The 25,082-nt window shown below is 37.9% G+C and overlaps 1 protein-coding gene across 9 annotated transcripts in view; it reads left to right on the top strand.

The window, feature by feature from the left end:
* Window positions 1–24,056, top strand: part of arhgap23a (Rho GTPase activating protein 23a) — a 126,591-nt gene extending 102,535 nt beyond the window's left edge. For 4 of the 9 annotated variants that reach the window (XM_055223890.1, XM_055223887.1, XM_055223885.1 and 1 more), the window contains 16 exons: window positions 728–839; window positions 930–972; window positions 1,501–1,638; window positions 2,420–2,728; window positions 3,393–3,454; window positions 3,799–3,917; window positions 4,595–4,713; window positions 5,657–5,809; window positions 6,526–6,604; window positions 6,690–6,763; window positions 7,237–7,326; window positions 8,774–8,899; window positions 8,974–9,015; window positions 10,471–10,564; window positions 17,186–17,217; window positions 18,208–24,056. In XM_055223890.1, coding sequence (XP_055079865.1) covers window positions 728–839; window positions 930–972; window positions 1,501–1,638; window positions 2,420–2,728; window positions 3,393–3,454; window positions 3,799–3,917; window positions 4,595–4,713; window positions 5,657–5,809; window positions 6,526–6,604; window positions 6,690–6,763; window positions 7,237–7,326; window positions 8,774–8,899; window positions 8,974–9,015; window positions 10,471–10,564; window positions 17,186–17,217; window positions 18,208–19,539 — 2,924 coding nt within the window. In that variant the 3' untranslated portion in view covers window positions 19,540–24,056. The remainder of the gene's footprint in view (window positions 1–727; window positions 840–929; window positions 973–1,500; window positions 1,639–2,419; window positions 2,729–3,392; window positions 3,455–3,798; window positions 3,918–4,594; window positions 4,714–5,656; window positions 5,810–6,525; window positions 6,605–6,689; window positions 6,764–7,236; window positions 7,327–8,773; window positions 8,900–8,973; window positions 9,016–10,470; window positions 10,565–17,185; window positions 17,218–18,207) is intronic. The other 5 variants (XM_033970789.2, XM_033970790.2, XM_033970788.2 and 2 more) reach the window with 3 other exon arrangements.
* Window positions 24,057–25,082: the final 1,026 nt, after the last annotated feature.

The raw sequence follows: 25,082 nt of genomic DNA, 5'->3' as shown, positions 1-25,082 counted from the left end.
CTTTGGGTTAGTTAGTAACTTTTCTACCAATTAGACCTCTTTAATGATAATCATGTATACAATATTTTGCCCATAGGACACAAAGTTTTTTCAGATTTTGATACATCATACTATCATTCACTATTCAGGGGTGATTAGCTTCTTTGTGTAGCCACAGCTGTTCTGGGGTTGACCAATGACCTCTTTAATCACCACCAATCACACAAAAGTATTCATACAGGGAATGTGGCTGAAGTTTCTTGCCAAATGACACAACAACAATGTGAACTAAAACCCAGCTAGAACTAGATGTTATGACATAGTGATTCTGTCCCATTCGCTTTCTAAACTATTACTTGATAAGATGTGAGCCTGCATGCTAGTCAAAACAACACGATTTTGTCAAACTTTGCATGATTTACAACACCATAGTGAAATATGTTTAGGTTAACATTGATTTGAAGCTAGAACTGCATGAAATTATGTAATGTGTTATTATGTTTATGTTATATTTGCATGTTAGTGGTGAGAAAGGGAAGTTTGAACATCGCCGATCCATGTCGTAATGTCACTTATTAACACAGTAACCTGCTCACTGTACGCCCCGTTGCATCCTATCACTATCCTATTTGTTAATCCAACGCCTTTGTGGTGATTGGCATTACATCATTACATTTTTCTTTTTCTTTTTTCTTGTTTTCATCCCTTCTTTTTGTCTCCCCCGCTCGTTCACACTGTCCCTGAGCAGGCAGTATTAAAACGACTCGCCGTTCCTCCTATCTTCTAGCAATAACCACCGAGCGCTCCAAGTCATGTGATGAAGGACTCAACACCTTCCGGGAAGAGGGACACGTCTTTTCGTGAGTGTTGTTTTAGAAAGAGTTTGATGTTTGTTTGAGGTGATGTGGGATATTTTGAGTTATTGTTTTGTATGTTGTTTCTGTCACCAGCAGGAGGTTACCAAAGAGAGTCAAGAGTTTCTTCACAGATGGGGTAAGTACATCAAAAGTGCTTTCATGATTCAAATACAATAAAATAAATAAATAAATAAATAATATAAAGACATTTCACAGTTAGACAGTTGAAGTATTGTTTGTCCATTGATCCGAAGGTTGGTGATTTGAATCCCACTCTTATAAATGTCACTGGTAGAGTGGTCAGATCCACTTACCTACAGGTTGGCGGTACGATTCCAACCATTGACCATTTTGTAGATTACAATCCTAACGTCCCAAAAGGCCCTAGACCGAACTGGCTGCTAACTGATTTTTGACGTAAGCCTTACCCCACCTGAACCTTTATGAGTGTAAAAAAACACTATAAATCAAATGTATTATTATTTTAAAGAATAAGGAAACTGTTGTTACTACTAGAATTATTACTATAAAATTAATATGAATTTTCATAACTTTTTTAATTAAACGTTTACCTGGAAATGTTTTTTTAACATCTTAAAACAGTGTATAATTTAATAAATCGTTTAATTTAGTTAACAAGATCAAATTGTGTTGTGTTTTTTAGTCTTTGGACAATTTGGGCTCAGTGGAGGAGGTTCGGTCCAAACGCCATTCGACCTCGGAGCTGGGGAATATCACGTACAGCGACGTCCTGAGAGAGGGATGGCTGCACTACAAACAGATCCTCACAGAGAAGGGGAAGGTGAGGCTCCACTCTGCCTCTGTCAGGAACAAATATGCAAAAGGAACATTTATTTACAATGTTGAAATGGATCATTCAGTGTTTAGTCCCACAGTAGCAGTTGGTAGAGTGTTTGTCCAAGATTGGTGGCTCAAATCCCGCTCTCGACATAAACATTATGGGTAGAATGGTCAAATCCACTGACCCACAGGTTGGCGGTGCGATTTTAGTTCCCACAGATGAATGCCCCCGGTGTCTGCCTACACTGCGTAAATGTGTGAATATGTGTGGTTCCTTGATGTAAAATGCTTTGAGTGCCTTGAAAGTAGAAAAGCGTTATATAAAAATGTGACTATTTACCATATACATGTCCAACCACAGCACAAATTCAGCAAACTGACAATAGACAGTTTAACCTAAAGATCCATTGCCATCTGCTAGGGACATTTTTCAGTACAGTTAACACAAGCAAAGTGAAAAGCCATACTTTTATTTTTTGGCCAATAGGGACATACTGTGACTTTAATTACTGCACCACGGTTGCCAGTCGCGCCCATTGGCATTGAAAGATATGATAAAATGCAAAAGAGAAAATGTACCTGACATTTGAAACCCAGAGCCAGCCTTTTTCTCAATTCTTCTGAACGTGTTTAAAATCTGAACTGTAAACAGAATCCTATTATTAAAACATAAAACATAAATCACAAGTGTTCAAAAAATCATAATTAAATATTTTCCCCAAATCGTTCAGCTCTAGACAAAAATGTATTTGCTCATGTTTTTTCTCTCTTGTAATCTACAGAAGGTGGGCAGCAGCATGCGTCCATGGAAACGAGTCTTCTCTGTGCTGCGCTCCCATTCGTTGTTCCTGTACAAAGACAAGAGGGAGGCGGTCCTACGAGGTGCTACGATTGGGGGCGGAGCAGAGGACGATCAGCCGATCAGCATCCGCGGCTGCCTGGTGGACATCGCTTACAGTGAAACCAAACGGAAAAATGCCCTCAGACTGACCACTCAGGACTTTTGCGAGTACCTGCTTCAAGCCGAAGACCGCGACGACATGTTGGACTGGATCAAGGTCATCCGCGAGAACAGCAAGACCGACAATGAGGTAATGAGCTTCAGAGGATGTGGCGTTTTCATAAAACCAAAATCTAATATTAAAGGCACTTTTACTGTTTTAAAAACCCAAAAAACAGAACTAGTTCATTTTAAACGGTTTGCAGCGATCCAAAGTTACTCCTCACTTACCTTATGCACTCAGAACGTCCTAGTTATTCACAGTGATGAGTTGATATGCACTTTTCACTGTCATTGTAGTAAAGCTAATAACTAGCGTGCTAAGCCAGCACTTCCTGATTACTGGACAATAGAACTTCATAATCAGATGCAGACAGCCCATAGCAGACCTATTTTGACCTCAAGAGCTGCTTATGTAATGTGTCTGTATCTGTACTGCGGCAAGCTCAAATATGTGGAAAAAATGGGTACAGGCCCTTTAATTTAAGGTATACAGAATTTATTCCCAAGATGACGGCTTACACTTTTATAGAACTTGTACTGTGAAAAGTCACCTGGCAAACTACAATAGGCCATTAATCTTTCTATTGTGGGACTTTTTTTTTTTTTTTTACTTATTTAGATATTTTTTAGATATTGTTTTTATACTTTATGTGATAATGGGACAGAGAACTTTGAGACAACAAGAGAATCCAGCATAAAAAAAAAAAATAAAAAAAAATGTAGATTATAATATGTATTTTGTTTTGTTTCAGGAGCTTGGCACATCCAGACAGGCCTTAATCAGCAAGAAACTGAATGACTACAGAAAGCAGATGTAAGTTTTTGTATGAGAAATACTGTGTTTCATACTAAAACAATTCAAATATTTCAATAATTTAGTCAAACATGTTATGAAACTGCAAAATCAATGATCCCAGCGACCTCTAATACTTAAGTGCTTCCTTGGCATTTAAAATTATTTTCCAATTTGTGTTTAAATTGGTTTATAGGCTACATTATTTCAGTATTTCATTTGCTGAGAGGGACTTCACAGACAAATCCTTAAATATAACAGTTGCACATTGCAACTTTGAGAAAACAATATTCCCTGATTGAAATTAACACCATTCATGTTGCCCAGACCCCTGCTTGAACCTACCTCTCTGTCTCCCCCTACAGTCCGACTGGTGTTAAGCCCGATTCCTCTCCGCGTTTGCACCGAATGAAGCCAAATTTCCTCTCAACCAAAAGTGAAACTGCAGCCAGTGCCCCACGCTCACCAAAACCAGAAGGCAAAGGTTAGTGGAAGAAAACTGCTTCTCTATGACTGAAGTGTGTGTGGGGGGGTGGTATTTCGTTCATGTTCTCTTTGTAATAAAAATGTGGTATTACTTGGAAACACTTATTATTTTGAAAGAAATTTTCCAGAGCCATGAGTCATGACAGCAGCAGGGACTTCCACAACACAACAGCTGGTTTCATTTTATTTTTGGTTCATTCTCAATCCAGTTCAGTTTTTGACAAGTTTATAAACATGACACTCACTTTTCCACTGAATATGAAGTCCAAAGAATTTGGGCAAATTTAAATACAGCTTAAAACTAGCAACCTACTTCTACTACTACTACTAGTACTAGTGTTTCTGCTACTCCTAATTTAAGTACAAACGTCCTGCACTTACAATATATTATCAAATTTCATAAAGTTTTCTATGGTGGTGCTATTAGCCTACTACAACAATTACTACTGCTACTGCTGCTACTACTACTACTACTACTTCTTCTCCTACTACTACTACTGCTACTGATACTACCATCGCTGCTACTGCCATCACCACTTTGACTGGATTAAAATATTGCTTCTAAGGCCATGACAGTATGTGTTTCTGATCATGCTAAGAGGACTCTTTTAGAGATTTCTTAAGGATTATGAGTTTGAATACATTGTTGTAAACTAAGCATGTATTGGTCTGCAGAGGAGAGCAGCCCGCCCAAATCTCCATGGGGAATCAATATCATCAAAAAATCAAAGAAGGCCGGACCTAAAGCCTTTGGAGTGAGGTTGGAGGACTGTCAGCCAGGTGCCAACAACAAGGTGAGTATTAGTACTATACCAAAACACCAGAGGGTTAGTGTGAGTGTTAGTACTATACCAAAACACCAGAGGGTTAGTGTGAGTATTAGTACTATACCAAAACACCAGAGGGTTAGTGTGAGTGTTAGTACTATACCAAAACACCAGAGGGTTAGCTTGAGTGTTAGGGTTAGAGTGTGGTAGAGACCTCACAATGTGGAACAGACTTGGACTTGTTAATATGGAAGTTTAGGGCAAGTTTAAAGCAAATTCTATTCCTCATCTAGATTCTTACCCTGGTTTTGATTAGCCTATGTTAGTTAAAATCTCACTTAGTTTTAGTTTAGACAGAATTTTGTCCTAGTTTAGACCTGGCTTAGTCCTGACTGAGTTATAGTTTAAACCTGATTAAGCCCTAGTTTTAGACCTGGTTTAGTCCTGACTTAGTCGTACTTTAGACCTGACTTAGTCCTAGTTTTGGACCTGGTTTAGTTCTGACTTAGTCCTAGTTTTGGATCTGGTTTAGTTCTGACTTAGTCCTAGTTTTGGATCTGGTTTAGTTCTAGTATCAACCTGGTTTAGCCCTACCTTATTCTTAGTTTAGTTTACAAGCAAACCTTAGACCTGGCTTAGACTTTGACCTATTTTAGATCTTAGATCAGTTCTTGTCCTTGTGGGAAGGACAAACTATATTTAAAAGGTAGAGAACATCGAAAGTCAGTTGTATATGAATAATGAAAAATTAGGACCGTTTCCATAGCGATTAACAACAAGCAGATATTATATGTTTCGAATAACTCCTCAAAATGTTGAATATAACAGGATCCTGAAACCCACGCATACTCCATACTCCATCCAGGAACAACCTAAGACCACGTCAGGATTGAACCAGGCTCAGATTAGGACCCAATAAGGCCAAGCAATTGTGAACATCCCCTAAAAGACTTTTATCCTTTTGTCCCAGTTTATCCCGATGATAGTGGAGATCTGCTGTGGTCTGGTGGAGGAGATGGGGCTGGAGTACACTGGGATTTACAGAGTCCCCGGGAACAATGCCATGGTGTCTCTGCTCCAGGACCAGCTCAACAAAGGAGTGGACATCAACCCCACAGAGGAGGTAAATCAGCCAGTAGATAGACATTATAGAGCATGATGTAGGAACAATTCACATGAACATAACAATAACAATACAACCTAAGATTTTGATTTTAAATGTCATAAACTGTGTCTCAGAGGTAAACATGTTCAAATCAAATATATTTTTTACTGCTAACAACTATAATGTATTGTGTTACATGTTATAATTTGATGTTTTGGTTGTCAAGACGATTATGGAATAAGAAAGCAAATTGAGCCTCATTTGGGTTGCCTGTTCTAATGTCGAAGTCCAGTCTGTAAAACCTAAAAACACATTGTTCAAAGTGAGAGAGAGTAAGAGCATTTGAATAAATATATATATCTTTTTTCAATAAAGGTGATTTAAATGATTTTGTGATATTTTGAGATACTTGAGATTAAGGCTGCAAATAATGATGATTTTAGTAGTCTACTAGTTAGTGTTTATTGAAAAAGAGGGAAAAGGGATTGGTTAAGGTTAGAGGGTTAGGGGGGTTAGAGTTAGGTCTGTTTCATCAACCTTTCAAAGCTCTTACTATTGACAGAAACACATTCAGTGGTAGTTCAACATTTTTCAATGTATGTATCATATGTGTATTTTAAATGTTTTGTCTATTCTCGTACATTAATTCCATGGGTCTACTCCTGTCTTTGTTCATAGTGTCTTTAAGATCCAGTTTTTCACCAGGCTGTTTGTTTTGTTTATGACCTTTACAGAAATGGCAGGACCTCAATGTCGTCAGCAGTTTACTCAAATCCTTCTTTAGAAAACTCCCAGAGCCACTCTTCACCAACGGTTAGCACCAAACAAGTTTCAACAAGTTATTTCTAGCACAGGTCTAGGAATTTGTTTTTGAATATTTTTGTGTTTATCTCTGCAGACCATTACAACGATTTCATAGACGCCAATCGGACAGAGAATGCATCAGACCGACTCAAAACTATGAAGAAACTAGTGCGTATTATGACTATTTAAAGGTCCTGTATTACAAAAAATTGACTCTTGTGAACTTTATGCCATGTTATAATGTTGTTACCTCTTCTGTCTACATCTCCAAAGCTCAAAATGCTCTATTTCACCTTGTGATGTCATAAAGTGGTGGCAATTCCAGGGCTGAAATCATCCAAATGATTCTAGTGAAGGTGTATGTAGTTTAAAAACACAGTTGAGCACTTCCTGGGTGGGGCACATTGTTTTCCGTTTGAGATAAGAGTTCAACTTAAATATGCAGGGTTTGTGTTTTAAACATGTGTGAATGAAACAAAACACAACTCCAGATCTGTTTGTGAGGAGAAAACAACATTATAACATAGATCAGAAAATAGTGTAATCTTGGCCCTTTCAATACTATTCTGGAGATAATCAACGGGCTTTAAATTTTTAAGTATTTTGAGCAGATTTAACTGGTTTTACTCCTTGTTTTGCAGATACGAGACCTCCCTGATCATTACTACCACACACTGAAGTTCCTGGTTATGCACTTGAAGACAGTGGCAGATCATTCAGATAAGAATAAGGTTTGTTTTTCATTTAAAATAACAGTGAGGATCTCTATGTATGCAGTGCTTTTCTTAAAACCCACAAGACCACTAACTCCAATGTATGTGCAAAATTTACTTTGCACATACAGAAAACAGAAATAAAGTACAAGAAACAAGATATTTTAAAACACAGATACAACTTTACACAAAAATTATCAAAACAAAAATATAAGACCATATCACTCTTTTACTGAGACAAGGGAAATTGGCTGGCATCCCCTGTTAAAATCTTTGGTTTGTGTAACTGCAACCCTCAAGAACTTTGTCTTTGAATATATGACTATATGCAGTATTTGATTTCATTAACTTTTTTTTTTTTTTAAATATATATCTTTTAGGAAAATGAAAAATATTATACTTGAGTTGAAAAAAACAACAAACAAAAAAAACATAACCCTAAAGACGAAAAAAGTATTTTAGTTCAGTTTTGATACTTGTTCAAATGAGTATCTAGTTTTAGTTTTGATTGATATCTGGTCTCTTGCAGTGTCACGCAAAAACTTGAACTGTAATCTGCACGCACACACGACTTTCATACTAGGGCGAAGTGACTTGCTCAAGAACACAGCAGTTTTGGCGCCCCACCAAGGAACCTATTATATTAATAGCGGCCTCCCATCCAAGTACTAACCAGGCCCAGCCCTTCTTAACTTCTGAGATCTGATGAGATCAGGCTTTGATAAGGAGGTTTGGCCTCTAAAAAATATAATAAAAATCAAAGGTAAACTGTCTAAACCAGACTTGGAGAGACTTACTCATGCATTTGTCTCCAGTAGGTTAGACTACTGTAACGTCCTGCTCACTGGCCTCTCCAAACGAGCCTTAAGACAGAACAGTACATCCAGAACACTGCTGCTTGGGTCCTGACTAGAACCAGCAAGTACTTCACACATGTGTCCTGTGCTCAGGTCTCTGCACTCTGAGAAGAGACTTTAAAGCAGCTCTGCTTGTGACAAGTCTCTCCATGGACCAGCACCAAAGAACATCTCCCACATGTTAGAGCCACATGAACCATCTCACACTCTGAGGACTAAACCAGGACTAAATCAGGACTAAACCAGGACTAAACCAGGACTAAACAGTTTTCTGCAGCTAAAACCTGGAACAGTCTTCCTGAAGATGTGAGACAGGCCTCTACTTTGACAATGTTTAAATCCAGACTCCAATGGTTCTGTTTAGCTGTGCATTTGATTGAAAGGGTTTTATTCTGCACTTTTCTCTTTTAGTGTTCATTTCATGATGATTATTTATGTTTTCATTTGTTGTATTGTGATTTTACTGTGTTTCTTATTCTGTAAAGCACTTTGAATTACTTTGTGTAAGAAATTGCGCTGTACATATCACCCAGCTCAGAACAGAGTTAGTTTAAAGTGTAACAGTATTCTAGTCTGTTTAATTGAATTACTTTCCTGTCTGCTTTTAGATGGAGCCTCGAAACCTGGCGCTGGTCTTTGGTCCCACTTTGGTGAGAACATCCGAGGACAACATGAAAGACATGGTCACGCACATGCCTGACCGATACAAGATCGTGGAGACCCTGATACAACATGTGAGAGATACACACAGGTTTAATCCTCCCATAATAACACACAATATTTACTTGACCTGTGTCTGATTTGGCAGTGCCTGTGGTTTTTCGATGAAGAGAATGACAAGGACGAAAAGGTACGATCCCAAGTGTCTTTTTATTTTGTTTTATAAATTTTTTTAAACGGTTCGAATCCCACTCCTGTCATAAACATCATTGGTAGAGTGCTTAGATCCACTGACCCACAGGTTGGCGGTGCAATTCCAGCTCCTACAGATTAATGCTGTTGTTGTGTCCTTGGGCAACACACTTAACCCACCTCGCCTCCAGTGTCTGTGTACACTGGTGTATGAATGTGTGTGTGAATGAGTGAGTGTTTCCTTGATGTAAAGTAGTTTGAGTGTCTTGAAGTTGGAAAAGCTCTTTATAAAAATACATTTACCATTTACCTTTTTAAAGAAAGTAAAATGAACAATAACATAACTAAGTAGCAGAACAAAAAACATGGGGAAAACGTCACTTAAATAAAATCAGATCTTTTTGGTTTTACAAATTCCAGCCAGTCTTTCCATATATTCTCAAATTTCTCTGTTTCTAATCTTACACTACAAGTCCGTTTCTCCATAATATAAATGTCGTGAACCACATCAACCTAGTTTTCCATTTTTGATGCCTCTGCCCTTAACCATTTCCCCCCCTCTAACAACATAATCTTAAACATCCTGGTGTTCAAGTTCTTTTTACAATTAGCATCAAGTTTACCCAAATAGGACAATACAAAAGTATAAGAGAGGTCAGCATTAAATACCTCGTCTGCACATTTATTTAATAATTCTGTAATGAGGGACAAGTCCAAAAAATATGAACACGATTTGCCACCTCTTCCCCGTCTCTAATGATGATGTTGTTTTCCATATTCTACTTAGTTTTAAATTAGCTGGAATAAATTTTGTTTTTGTTTTAAATGGATTATTCAAAATCTCCTAGTTACTTTTGCTATATGAACCAACATTTTAGTGATAGATAAATAAATAAATTAAATGTTGACCTGAATATTATGTCACATTTTTGCCTTTTATTATTTTAGGTTGATATAAATTTAATAATGAAAAATGAATGGAAAATCTGATGTCTTTGAACTGTGAAAAGTCCTCAAAACGGGACTGTAATAAACCCCATAACCCATTTTTTTATACATTTGAAAAGTCATTTTTTACATCATTCTCCTGGAAATATTTGCGAAATTGAATTTGAGTGGTTTTAGTGGTTTTGTTCAAGAAGAAATGAGTCAGTATTTGTTTTGAACTCAAATTTTAGCCTTGAGAACAGCAAATATCCTCGATCTTTAAATCTCAGCTGTCTGGAAATCATGTTACCATCTCAACCTGTTGTGCATTGTATTACTGGGTTTCAGATGACACAACAACATTCTATAGGACAATACTATATAATACAGTATGAATGTGCGTGTGAGTGGTTCCTTGATGTGCATCGAGTGAAAAATTGCTATATAAAAATGTGACTATTTACAAATACCTTCCGAGTGTGTTCTTGTTAAATAAATATCTTTTCAATTTGCTCCCTGTTTCCAGACCCCAGTCGACACAGAGGACGTGCAGCCGGCTCCAAATATCGACCATCTGCTTTCAAATATCGGCCGCACGGGGCTGCTCGGAGAGGCCTCAGGTGGGCACAGCACTTATTTCTACTTTTGAACAATAATACAAACTGTCCAGTGGCATTGACATCAGTGATATTGGCACTTCAAAGGCTAAAGCTGCGTTCAGTGGGTGTAGGAAAGTAGGAAATTCAGTTGATAGCTTTGATAAAAAGTGAATAATAGTATAGGCGAATACCTACACAAACATAGGAATATTAATATGCAGAAAATGGCTTGAATTCAAAATATTAACATTTTTTAATCAGAGTAATTGATGTGTTTTTTCCAATAACTGGTACTGCTACATTACAGATTCTGCCGTCTATTCCTGTACTCATTTTATTTATTTATTTGTTTGTTTGTTTGGTTTGGACAGTGCATGTAAATGGACAAACATGATAAAATGAACCATTATCTAGAACCATAAACCAAAATAAGTAAACTCCATCAGTACATTTCAAATACACAAACGGTATTGGGTGTTTGTTTATTCATTCAGCAGTAGTTAAAGAGCTGTTTAGGTTTACCAGAAAAGTTGTATTTCACCTTGAAGTCAGAGATGACACTTTGACTTTAATTTGGGCAGTGTCCCAGTTTAAGGCCAGAATTCCCTACTTTCCGACTGAACTGGAACGCAGCATGACACATGAATTAGTCTTGTAGCAGTAGTCTATCTGTAGTTGCAGTGTTTTGCGTTTGATAGACTTTACCAGAGCTTGACGTAAACACGAGCCAACAAGCCAAATGCTGTTTATTCAGTCCCACTAGCCCCTCCTCCTCCCACTCTCTCATATTTTCAGATTCTGTCCCTGTCCAGAGAATCAGTTTTAACCACAGACTGTATAAAGAAGTGGACTAAGTGAGTGCGACGTCACCCACAGCGTTCGAGTTCCATATTTCTATCATAGCAACCAAAGAGCCAATCCGGAGCGAGGCTGTTTTAGCAGGTTAAACAGGTTTAGCAGCAACGTTGTCAATCAAACCTCTCATTAACGCTAGAGGGATTCACCTCAGGGAAAGAAGGTGTCTGATTTGTCTGTTATTAATGTTCATATTTTGAATTACAGACGAAATTAGCGGAATAAAAAACAAAAGGATCATGTAGAGCAGGTTAATATGAACAATTTAAGACCAAAATGACGAGTCTGACAGCAGCGAGAGAGGGGCCAGTTTTTCCATGTAAAGTCGATGCAGTCAAAAGTGCACTCATGCTCACTTCTTATTTGGAGCACGACGGCGAGCAGGTTAGCTATGTCCATTTATGTATACAGTCTATGGTTTTGACATTGCTTTATTACAGTCAAAAAAATAAAAAATTAAAAAAATCTGTTCTACGAACTAATATCATGGTCTGTTACAAATTGAATCATAAGCATTTCTTTGTTTAGGCGGCAGCAAAAAAAACTGAGGGAACTACATAGACCATGATCCTTTGCTCCATTTCAGTACCGCCTATATGAAGAAATGTCACATTAAACAATATTTTAATGGTTTATTACTTTAATATTGACACTAAATGCTTGTTGGGGCATCTTAAAGGGCTGTTACGCTATTTTCTGATCTATGTTATAATGTTGTTTCCTCATCACAAACAGACCTGGAGTTGTGTTTTGTTTCATTCACATGTTTAACACACAAACCCTGCAGATTTAGGCTGAGTTCTTCTCTCAAACAGAAAACACTCTGTTCCACCTTGCAATGTCATTTGGTAATACAGGAAGTGCTCCACTGTGTTTTTAAACTCCATACACCTTCACTAGAATCATTTGGATGATTTCAGACCTGGAATTGCCAATCTCTACTGAACAAAAGGTAAAAGGAGCTGTTAACTTGAAAACTATCACTTCATGACATCACAAGGTGGAACAGAGCATTTTGAGCTTTGAGATGTAGTGTTACTCAAACATGTGTGAATGAAACAAAACACAACTCTAGGTATGTTTTCGACAAGGTAACAATATTCTAACATGTCTTAGAGCTCACCAGAGTCAATTTTGTGTAATATAAGACCTTTAAAAGAAAATAAGTTGCATTTATACACTTCTATAAGCCTCTAGTCTCAAAATAATACAGTAAGATTTGATCACTATATCCCTAACCAGACGTGTATATTTTCTTACCAAGTATTGCCTACCACACAGCGCCATTATAATCATACCACCCTCATAATTACAGACAGTTACATCACTTTAACCAGCTGCAGTGGCCTATGAGCAAGCAGTGCAAACAATTTATGTCAAGCTCTGGCCGATACCTGTGTACACTGTTCTCTCTCTCTCTCTCTTTCTTTCTCTCTCTTTCTTTCTTTGCTGACCTCTCTTTTCCTGCTGGACGTTGCTCATCTTTCACTTTTCCTGTGCGTTTCTTGCGTTCCTTCTCTTCAGCTGAGCCAGTGGAGCAGCCGCAGCGGTAGGATGGGGACTCCCCTGGCCTGTGTCTGTGTCTTATGTCTGTGTCTGTGTGCTAAGCCCCTCTCGATGCATCCTGTTGTAAAGTGTCTGGAGGAGAGATAGAAGCTTGTTTATATCATTGTGGTGAACTGGTTTATGTGTGCCACTGACGTTACAAGAACATCTTTCTATTTAATGAACTGTGTCAGGTAAAGATACAGTCGCACTATTATGATGTCATCAGCCTGTGCCTTAAGGAAAAAGGCCTCTAATATATGTAGAAGTATCGCAATTTCTAATTCAGATACTACAGTAATTGAAAAAATATATGTTAGTTAAGGTTAGGTCATTGATCTCTCCATAGTTGCGTTAACTAGTTTTCAACGGTGGAACATAACAAAATAAAGCTAGTAAAGTACTATGTTTTAGTATGTGTATTACGTTTTAGTATCTGTACTTTACTTAAATACATTTTAACTTCACCACATTTGAGAGCAGGTACTGTACTTTTACTCAACCTCAAATATGTCAGTTAGAAACCCACTGACAAGGCTGAGTATTTATTTTTATCAGGTTAATAGTTTGAGCAAACAAAATAACCAAATAAAAACAGCTCTAGTTGATCAAAATTACTATATTTGAATATTTAATAGACCTCAAAATCTGTGCAAAAATACTTTTACTTTTTACTCTTTAAGTACATTTTAACATGGGTACTTTAATACTTACATTTTTTTCAGGTGATACTTTTACTTGAGGATTTGTTTGCTCCGGTATCTGTACTATTACTTAAATTAGTAATGCTAGTATACTAGTTTTGTTAGATATGTTTACACAAGAACGTCTTAATAGCTTGCACACACTGAATGATGCTTACGCTGATAAAATCTGTTATAAAAATCCTGTTAGTACACCAGTTAAAATTGAATTGCAAATGTGGTATTTTAACGGCCTATATAACAACAAATAAAATATGAGTAACTGACTAGATCCATCATAAAAAAGCGACTGTTCTTCCTGGACCAATAACTTCAAAGATGTTCCCTGTAACCTTAGCAACACAGGTGAATCAGGAAGTCCATTTTGGTGATGGTGTGTCCCTCTCCATGTCCGACAGGCCCCTGTACTGTAACATGTAAATCTACAGTCTTGTTTTGATCCTAATAAAACTCATTTTAAAGTGTACTATGCAACTTCCACCTACTTCTCTCCATGGATGTTATTGCTTTGCCTGAAATGTTCCACAGTATAGCATTAAACATATCTATCTTGCATTTATTCAATCAGAGTTGGTTTTGGTGCTAAAAATACAAAGAGGAGATGGAAAGGTTTAATGTGGTGATGTGGAACAGGCAAAGCAATAACATTTTCATGACGACAACCAGGCCAACAAAAACGTTACACAGTGCGTCTCTAAATCTCTGCTCACTTGTCTGTCACTGAGAGATTATTCACTGGTTTATATCGAGGGTCATATCACACAATGTTGCCAAATCTCATTCAACAAATGCTTTCAATAGGATCAACATGGGGCTGTTTCTGATGGCAAATGGCAATGCTGTATTTATTTATTTTTATGTATTTATTTTAATTTTGATTTTATTTATTTATGTTTATTTAATTATTTTATTTTATTTTGAATTTTTATTTGATTATCAACTCAGCTGTTTCTGATAGCCAATGGCAATGCTGTATTTATTTATTTGTATTTTATTTATTTATTTATTGTGGATTTATTTTATTTTTATTTTTATTTATTTATTTTATATTGTATTTTTATTTTTATTTAATTTAGTAACAATAACCAAGTCTGACAAAATGAAATATGAATAAGTTAGGGGCTGGGCTAGTGCAAAAACATATCTCTTTTTATTTCATTTACTCATTTAAAAATACATACTCAAAACACTGTTATAAAGTAAATAAGTAAAAGGGAGCAAGAAAAACTCAACCCTTTAGCGACTCACTATTGTAACAGCTACGCCACAGTTATGCCACATTACAAATTAAATACAAGTTAGTTTAGCATCCTAACCCTGAGCTATAAATAGGCCATTGTGAAATACTAACACAAACTCTGATACTAACTACATAACAGTGATTATGGAACAAAAACAGGAAGTGGTTTCTCTAATTAAAATGTCATAGAAAGTAGGTTATGTTGTACAGTGGCAGTTGCTCCGCTGACTCATCGAAAATTGGACTAACCACATAATACAGACTGTGCGTACCGATCGATTATGAGACTCAAACTATTTCAACTTCAAATATACTTTCCTGACACTACTTTTCATTCAGTAAACACAACAGTAGTGGCAGTATTAGAAGTAGTTTAAATTTTTTATGTAGATGATTTTATGTAGAGATATGAGGGTGAGTGTTTGTCCGCTGATCCGAAGGTTGGTGGTTCAAATCCCGCTCTCGACATAAACATCATTGGTTGAGTGGTCAGATCTACTGTTGCTGTGTCCTTGGGCAAGACACAACCCATGTCGCACCCTGGTGTAAAGTGGTTTGAGTGCCTTGAAGGTGGAAAAGCACGATATAAAAATGTGACCTTTTACCATATCTTGAATGAGCCTGTGACAACACCATGATAAAATACTAGCTAGCAAGTTCAAGCTCTGTATATAGGAGTGCAACTAACTAACTGGTCAAACTACAAACTAAAATGAAAGTGAAATTTGAATATATTTAATCAAAGTCTCGCGATTAGGGCCTGTTTATAAATGATGTTGTCTGATCCTTTTGCGACATATGACCAGTGGTGGAAGAAGTTCTCAGTTTTGTTACTTAAGTAAAAGTACAGATACAGAGGTGAAAATTTACTCAAGTAAAAGTATCACATGAAAAAATCTACTTAAGTAAAAGTATTTATGTGCAAGTTTAAAAATGCACTTTAAGAGTAAAAAATAAAAATATTGTTCGTTCGTTAAAGTGTTAAATGTAGTGATATAGATTTAAAATTATACATATTTTTAGCCTCACTGTAACAATACAAATCCATTTCCTCATTTTTATTATGAGTTTTGTGTATTTATTTTTGTTTTGCTCAAAGCTGAAGCTTGAACTCGAAACCTTTAGTCAGGATGCTACCACAAACATGGTCAAAATAACTCCTCAAATCATATAAAAAATACTTTTACTTTTCAGTTCAGTTCAAAAATGTAGTACTGTAGAAAGTACAAATACTGCTCTCAAATGTAGTGAAGTAAAAGTAAAAAGTATCCACTGTGAAATTTATTTACGCAAAGTACAGCTACTGAAAATTTCTACTAAGACTTCTAAGACCAGTACTTTTTACTTTGTTACCTTCCACCACTGCATATGACAAGCCCGTAGTAGTCAAAGTTCAATCCAAAGACAGCCCCAGTTACAAAGGTGAATATTTAAACCACAACGAATTTATAGCTTTTGTCCATCAGAAACAACTTTGGACACTGCTACTCCCTGTGCTCCATATACTTTCATGCATATTCACAGATCACACCGTACACAATGCTGCAGACTGGCTTTAGCACTGCACTTGATTGGTTTGTGTTTCTTTTCCCAAATGTTTCTCTTCTTCTCTTCCTCTGTTTTTGTGTCTCTGTTGTGCTTCACTGATCTGTGTTGATATCAGTGTTTTGGTGATGTGTTGTGGTTTTCATAATACATTTTCCTATACCCAAATATTAAGTTACTTCTGATGTTTTTAAAGATGGGGTCAGTCGTGGTTGAAGGACACGGGGGACGATTGAAAACTTAAAATTTTACGGAAAACAAAGTATAAAGGCTGATTTTTATACCAACCAAACTGCATTGGACTCTATGGACTGACGTAGTTAAAAGTATCGGAAATCAGATGCTAAACTTTCCTGAATATCTTTAGAATGATCTTGAGCTGCATCAGAACAAGTATAAGACGCATAGAGTCGTATACGCCACATGGGAATATAAAAGAAACTACAACCATTTAATGCTGAAAATCACATTCTATTGTCTAAAGAAAGAGTGGTATTAGTATCGGTATTGAGTATCGAGTCTATTCCTTAGTATCAAAATGGAGTACCTGTATAAAATGTCTGATTAACTTGTGAGCTAAGGCGGTGCTTCCATAGAGAGCAGTGGTGCAGTTTTTCCAGCAGAGTTTGTCCTTCAAAAACTGATGATCCAGTGACTCTACCCCTGTGTCCTCTGCCACCACTGCCCCCTACAGGCCTATTATGTCTAAGGTCTGTGGCACTCATCTCATGTTTTTTTACCTTTTCCCCGTAGACTCAACCAACAGTGACTCAGCGAAATCAAAGGTAAAGACCAACTGTTCTTATCCAGTTATACACATCTATCTATTCACACCAAAACACACACATTCTGGTTGTCCCCATTGTCTATAGACTGTAAATAGGGGAAAACAATTGGAGAAAATATATAATGATTGAAATTAATTGCAATTAGATTTAAGAGCTGTTTTTTTTTTTTTTGCTTTACAAAACAGAACTAATCCATGAATCACATTCTGTTTCATTTGTTGACGTCGTAATTACAGGGTTAAGCAGGTTTCAGACGTAATAGTTCTTTTGTGGTTAGTTTTCTGTGTAGAAAGTGATATTACATAAAGAATAGCAGCATTTATCTAAACCCCCAAAATATATACTGACTTAATAAGAAGAAGAAGAAGAAGAAGAAGAAGAACAAGAAGAAAAAGAGGGAGAAAGAAAAGAACTAAAATAAGAAGAGAAGAAGAAAATAGGCGAAGAAGAGAAGAAGAAAAATAAGAGAAGAAAATAAGAAGAGAAGGAGAAGAAGAAGAAGAAGAAGAAGAATTTTGTGAATTGGGCACCTTTCTGGTGACTCGTGGTCGCTCCACAAATCAGAGACAAACATATTTACAAAGAAAATGTTTGAAGTGAAGTTACAAAGCGACAGTGTCGTTTGAGGGTTAGAAAAGCCAGTGCAATCAAGACAAGAAAAAAAAAAAAACATAATTGGTTGAGTGGTCATATCCACTGACCCACAGGTTGGCGGTGTGATTCCAGCTGCCACAGATGAATGCTGTCGTTGAGTCCTTAGGCAAGACACTTAACCCACCGCGCCTGTGGTGTATGAATGTGTGTGTGAATGGGTGAGTGGTTCCTTGATGTGAAGTGTTTTGAGTGTCTTGAAGGTAGAAAAGTGCTCTATAAAAATTTACCATGACCATAATACTTGTTTAAATAGTTAATCGCTATGGCAACAGTCCCAATTTCTCATCATTTTGAGTTTGGTTTAACTTGATGTTGTGTTTTGTTTTTTTCCAGGGGTCATGGGGGTCAAAGAAGGATCTCACCGCCAGCCTGACCCTGTCCATCATGTCGGCCGTCACTGGCCGCAAACGCCGCAAACGCCACAACGGACGCCGGGTGGGCAGTAGCACGGACGACGACTCCGAGCACGAGCCAATCAGAGCGGGCCATATGGGGACAGAGGAAGAGGAGGAGGAAGCAGAGGAAGACGGAGAATCGCCAACAGTGGCTCCTTGTGCTGAAGGGGAAATCGACGAGGATGACGACGATGTCGGGGAGGAAGAGGAAGCGGTTGCGAAATCCGAAGAAAAGGAGGCGGGGCTTGTTAAGGAGGAAGTAGAGGGAGTAGAGACGCACGAGGAGGTAGACACGCAAGTTAAAGAGACTCATTGGAGAGCTGTAGACGACGCACGCTCTATTGTGTCGGGGTACTCCACTCTGTCGACTTTGGGGCGGAGTTTAGGCTCGGAGGGGCGGGGCGAAGACGCCGACGACGAGCACAGTGAACTGGTCAGCGAAACGGACAATGAAAGCGGTTTTGCGTCGCGCTCACTCACTCAAGAAAGGCCAGAGAAAAAACAAAACGACCAAGCTAATCCTCAAACACCTACCGCACCACGTAGCTTTCTGTATACGCAATACAAGCAGCCTGTTGTGGCGTCTACCAGTTTGCTAGCTCCACTTACGTCTGATTTGGGAGAGAGGGGCGATGGAGGGGCGCGGTCAACTACACCATCATCTTCGTCATTTTCTTCATCATCAACAGCTCATAAACTGCACTCCCGGCCTTCTTTTAACTCCCATAAACTCATACAGTGTGACACTTTGGCTCGCAAGAAGTTGAAAGGGGAGAAAGTGAAAGCCAAGTCCTTAGATTTGATAGAGGTACCAGGCAGCGACAGCTCAGAGGGTCGAGTGAGACGGGATACATCTAGAACCAACCCGTCGTCTGCAAGTAGCCAGGAAAGTTTACGATTAGCTAGACCTAAACCGGCCGTAGCCCCCGTGGAAGCTACCTCCTTCACTCCAAAAGGTCCAAACGGGGGACGATCTTTAGCCGAACAAGTGCGCGCTCGCTTGATGGGGTCCGCAGACGACCTCCGCAGTGTGGGGATGAGGAAGCCGCTGTCCCCTGAGACGAGGCGCAAGAGGAGGGCGTGGAGGAGGCACACGGTGGTGGCATCTCCGACAGAAAATCCAGACCGAAGACCCCCGCTGGTTAACGATTTCCCCCTTTCTCCCATTAATCCAAACCAGGTCAAAACGCAGCGACTGAGCCAGGACACAGACGTGGGGGGGCAGGGGCCGAGGCAAACGCCCACCTCAAGGTTTCACCAGTATCTATGAGAGGGAGTCGGGACGGTCCGGCTTTACGACTATGAAGCTGGTTCCGCAGGTCTGTAAGCTGCGGTTATGTCAAAATCTGCCCTCCCCCCAGAACTTCATATGAAACATAAAATTATACCACTATTTAGCTACTGATACATTTCTATTCAACTCAAATGTGTAAGGGGTTTTAAAAATATTACATCAGTACATCAGTTTTGTCCAAAAATCGAGTTAATATGTGGCTTTTAAATGACCATTTTTGGATTACAAAGTTGAATTGTAACCACACATAATCCCAGGCTAAAGCAGAGATGAAACAAACACTTAAAATACAAAAATACAAGTACTTCTTAAGGCACGTTCAAAGTGTATGCCCTTCCTTCCATTAGCCTGATTTTTTAAACGTTTCTCACCAAATCCCACCAGAATGTAGTAAAAGTTATTTTCTGTAAAAGGTGTAAATCCAGATCTAACCTAAGACCCAGTGGAGGAAGAAGTACTCAGTTTTGTTCCTTAAATAAAAGTACAGATACTGGATGAAAAAATCTACTAAAGTAAAAGTATTAAAGTATCTGTTTAAAAATGTACTAAGAGTAAAAAATAAAAGTATTTCGCACATATTTTGAGGTCTTATGAAGCTTTGAATGTAGTGATTTTGATAAAGAGTTTGTTCAACAGAAACAACTGAGGTTTTATTTGGTATATTTTGTTTGCTCAAACTACGAACATGTTAGAAATCAGACAGACAATAATAAAAAATACTTTTACTTTTCAGTCCTGTTTAAAAAATGTAGTGGAGTAGAAAGTACAGATACCTGCTCTCAAATGTAGTGAAATGAAAGTAAAAAGTCAAGTACAAATACCTAAAATGTATACTTAGTGCCGTACTTTACTACTTCTACTTTGTTACGTTCCACCACTGGTCTAAATCAGATCTAAAAATATAACTACAGCATGATTTCAGTAGTTCTGAACCAGGAAGAACTCAAAGAAGGACAAAAATCTGAACAAACTTGACTCTAAATCAAACAAACACAACTGCACCACAAGAAGCAGCCCGCATACCGCCAGTACCACAGTTTGAGAAACCCTGTCATAGCCCATTTTACGATACCCAGATACATATTAATATAATCTATGATGTAGCCAAAGCACCAATGGGAGAGTCGACATTTTGTGATTTCAACAGGGGGGCAGAACTTGGCAGAACACCAGCTCAGTTGTGGTCAGTGTCAATTCATTTGTAATTCATTTTTGCAGCGTCCTGTTTCTTTGTTTGTGTTTCCGAGGCCTCGTTTGCATTACACGAGGCGCCTCAGTGTTGCCAAAGCTTTATTTCCCAATGTGTGCGCTTTTTAATACAAACTTTGTTACACTTTTTAACAGCCAAGAATTCATTTGTGAATTTGGACCAGGGCATGTTCATTTTTGTATGGTTTTTCTTATCAAGTGACCAGACAAGAGGCAAGAACTGGCCTGTTTGCTGTTGCTTGGGACCATGGTGCTTCTTCTACACAATGCGGTGCAAAGACAGATAAACCGAAATAGCCAAATAATACAACTATGGCAAGCTATAAAACCAGTCAAATGGATTTTAATGCATTTCAATAGGGAATTCAGTTTTGGGGCCAGAACTGATTTTTCTTATTGGGTCTTCCTGTAATCCGCCGAATTGGACCACTGTAACAACTCTATTACAACTTACTGTGTGTACGTGTTAATATAATATGTTTGTGCTTTAAAATATGTGTGTTTTGTAACATTTGTACAAAGCCTTGTTAAGTTAACCGTGTAAATATAAAAAATATGTAATTTTGTTTTAACTTTTTTAGTTTGTTTTCTATGGTTTACAAAAGTGCGTTCCAGTGCACAGTCATTTCTTTCAAGGCGTTACTTGAAATGTTTCCTTTTAATATATTTTATTATGTTGATTTTATATTCGATCTATATAAATATTATATATTTTGTATTAAAGTAAAAAAAAAAATATTGTGATCACCTGAACAAGGAAACACACCCGACCTTATTCCTATAGATGGCCTTTGGTTTGGAACGCGGTGCAGATCACGTTCACCTGCACAGTTTGGTCTTTACATGTAGCAAAGTGTAATCAGGCAAAAGAGGTGTCCAGTTCTACGGCAGCTTAAGCCCTCGTCACTCATGGGGTCACTCAAAAACGTCGCTATAGATTTTTACAGATCCTAAATGCACTGGACAAGTGTACTTTACTGCGCAATGTTAGACAGGTTTACATGGAAGTGCTGTGTTTCAACAACATCACAACTCTCTATAGACCAATCATATTTAAGACAGATGAGGGGAAGCTAAAATGAATACTGTTAAAATGTAGGTTTTTGGAGTTGCTAGTCGCTAACGGAAATGATCAGGTTCAACATTTGTGAATTTATCTTTTGGATATTTCACTGCAAAGTACAATGTAATTATAATAGAGAGGCTCTGAGACTATGACGTCATCACAATCTACAATCTGAAAACCACCAGTGATGAGTAAGACCGTTGCCATAGTAATTGACCATTTAAAACCAAGTCTTCAAAAGCTCGTATATAAAAACGGTTGCAGAGAAATTGTTAACATCAGAAGCAGTTGGTGAGCCTTTGCCGCAATGTTAAAGACACTTTGAGCTAGATAAACAAACTTTTTACTGATAAATTCTCGTCCCATCTGGCAACAAAACAGAGCTATGCAATGAATCAGATTTGAATCAAGATACAGGGGGTCAGAGTTTAGAAGTCTGAAGAAACATGACCGTTTTTAGCGTGAAATGGCAACGTTTAAAAGTTTGTAGTGTTTATTTTACGTAAATTAATATTTAAAGTAACAGTGTTTGTTTTGAACGAGACCAAATGAAATCAAAAGTGACAGCTGGCATAAATCTGTATGAGGAAAAGATTGATGACTGAACAAGAAAACCAGTGTATTTAAAATGCTAAAGTCTCATACATCTGTTTATAAAAACACTCCTAGTTGAAACACCATATTGTTCTTCTATTTAAAGTCTCACCTGGTTTAAAACATTGCACAGTTTTGTACTTAAACTTCATTGTAAAGTCACGGATCCACCAAACCGGAGCATTTTCCCAACACAGTCCAGTGCAAAAAACTATCCCTCCTCCCATCTGTCGCAAACAACATGTTTTCTACACCTCTCCCTCTGAGGGCTTGTATCTGTCAACACACTTATCACCAAGAGGTTTTACTATTAAGTATTTTCCACTGGGTCAGGATCTTAATAAATCCTTGCTAACTTGGGAATATACGGTACGTTAGCTACGGTGAATACAACAAGTAGATTAGCAAGAGTTCTATCGTTTTATATTGACTTTGGAACCAAAAAACATCACAAAAACATTGAGTTAGAAGTTAGAAAAGTAAGAAGAAGTTGGTTTTCCTTGCATGACTTCTTCGGGAATTCAGTTATAGCAAAATGAATAAGTTATGTCTTACCTCAAGGTTTTTCTCCAAGTGCCTGATTTCTGAATGTGTTTGTCCTGCAGTGCCATGGTCAGTTCTCATTATGGTATTTCTGTGTTTTGTAAATGGGGTCCAATTATAACTTATAATTGGCTAATCTAATCCTGTGCGTTTTTGCTAGCGCGTTTGGAATTTGAATGGGTTTACAGGAGCAGCAGTGCATCGGCTGAGAACACTGTTTAAATGTATTGATGTAGTAGCTCATTTGGTGCAGCGTTCGTCCGGGTATCCGAAGGTTTCTGGTTCGAATCCCGCTGTGTGTGTCTTGAAGATATAAAAACGTGACCTTTTACCATGTTTATAGACCCATGTTTAGTTCTTAGGTCCATAAAACAAAACTTGTGCCAGTTTGCTTGCGTGCTGTGATAAGCAAAGTGAAACAAATGTGACATAAGGTTTACATCAGATGCCCTCCGCAATGCATGTATCTATTTTTTTTCCTTCAGTTGGCCACAATAAAACAAAACATAAAACTATTTTATCACCACGTCGTTCATAACAGTTTGTAACAAGTTATTTCAAGTTTCTTTACTCCAACATTGACCCCATTTACTTACCACAGAATCGCCCATCTTAAACTCTTTTTCGTTTTTCGTTCTCAATTTCTGTTATTAATAGTGCATAGTCCAAAGATATTGTACATTTACTTGTATATTAGAGGCTGTAAAAAGCACACATTTAGCCAAGGACATGTCTATGCACTCTCCACATTAGCCACTACTACCGTCTGCTGCTTTTTCCTCTCTCTCCACCAGGTAGCCTCTTCTTGCCTATAACAATATGGTACACGTTTCCAGCCCTGTTCTTTACAAACAGCATTTAATGACAACTTTCAACTGTCAACAAAACACCTCTGGAGTGAATACGTTGTCTAAAAAGTGCTCAATTTTAAACTTTTGTATATACTATCTTAATATGTAACATGCCGTATTGTTGTGTACAGTTTGAATTGCATTGGACTAATACGACCGGACCGTTTGGCTCAATGGCTGTGTGCTTTAAAGTAATGTTATGTCATGTAAATAAACAGATGTATGGTTAAGACCTGGGCTTTTCTCTCTGTTTATGGGGCTACACTCAGATTACATGGTGCACAAGAGGTGACTTTAAACAGAAGCTCAGTTGGGCCCTCTTGAGGTGGAACGTGGGTACTGTATCTGTAGGCCTATTTGGCACAGATTGCTTTTACAGTATCAGGTGACAAGTGGGACCTAAATTTAAACTAAAAAAAACATACAAATGATGAGTATAGATAAACCTGCATGTATCTGATGTAAATTTCATGTAACTTTGAATAGGCTATTGCGCAAAATTGAATTACAAGCTGTGTTAATATACTAGTTTATATAACATTACACATTTAACAGTCTTGAAATGTTTGTGGGTAAAAGTGATAAATCTGTGTGCATAAGCCTGATCATATGATGTAGTACAGCAACACTGTATTTTGCAATCGACTTTAAAATTACCCAACACATTGAGTAAAAGTATTCTAACTTTGTAACTATAAACTTCCTTAAGTGTTTGATGATGAGTCACAATAATCACTATTTCAGGTGTGGTTTACGGGCCTATAAAAAAAGATTATAACCTTCCATTGTGTTTCTGAGATATCTCACAGGTAAAGTATTAGTGCACGTGTCCCTCGTAGTTGTGTTGTTATAAAGGAGTCACTATGACGATGTGAAGTATTGGGACCTGTGCAAAAACCATATACAGAAACCTGCAAACGTGCTCTCACTTCATGAAGCCACCAGCCGAAGCCCTTGGCCTTTAATGTGTATTGTCTCTGTCACTCATTTGCATTTTTATGATATTTTTCCACACTATGGCCCTGTGCGTAAACGGCAGGTTAACCTTCACATGAAGCCTCTCCATCCCCCCCTCCCCTGTCCTCGCACTCCGGCGTTCGTGTTCTCGCTCTCTTGTGCTCTGTTCGATTCAGACCGTTTCAGGAGCCGCACATGAAGCACTTTGTGGCTGTGTAAGTGGTGACAGGAGCCGTGCACTCTCACCCACAGCTCCAGCCTGTTCCTGTCATTTAAACACACTCCACACACAATACAAC

This window comes from Periophthalmus magnuspinnatus, chromosome 8 (assembly GCF_009829125.3).
Source record: "Periophthalmus magnuspinnatus isolate fPerMag1 chromosome 8, fPerMag1.2.pri, whole genome shotgun sequence".
Classification (NCBI taxonomy): domain Eukaryota; kingdom Metazoa; phylum Chordata; class Actinopteri; order Gobiiformes; family Gobiidae; genus Periophthalmus; species Periophthalmus magnuspinnatus.
This window is presented reverse-complemented; position numbering and strand designations above follow the sequence as displayed.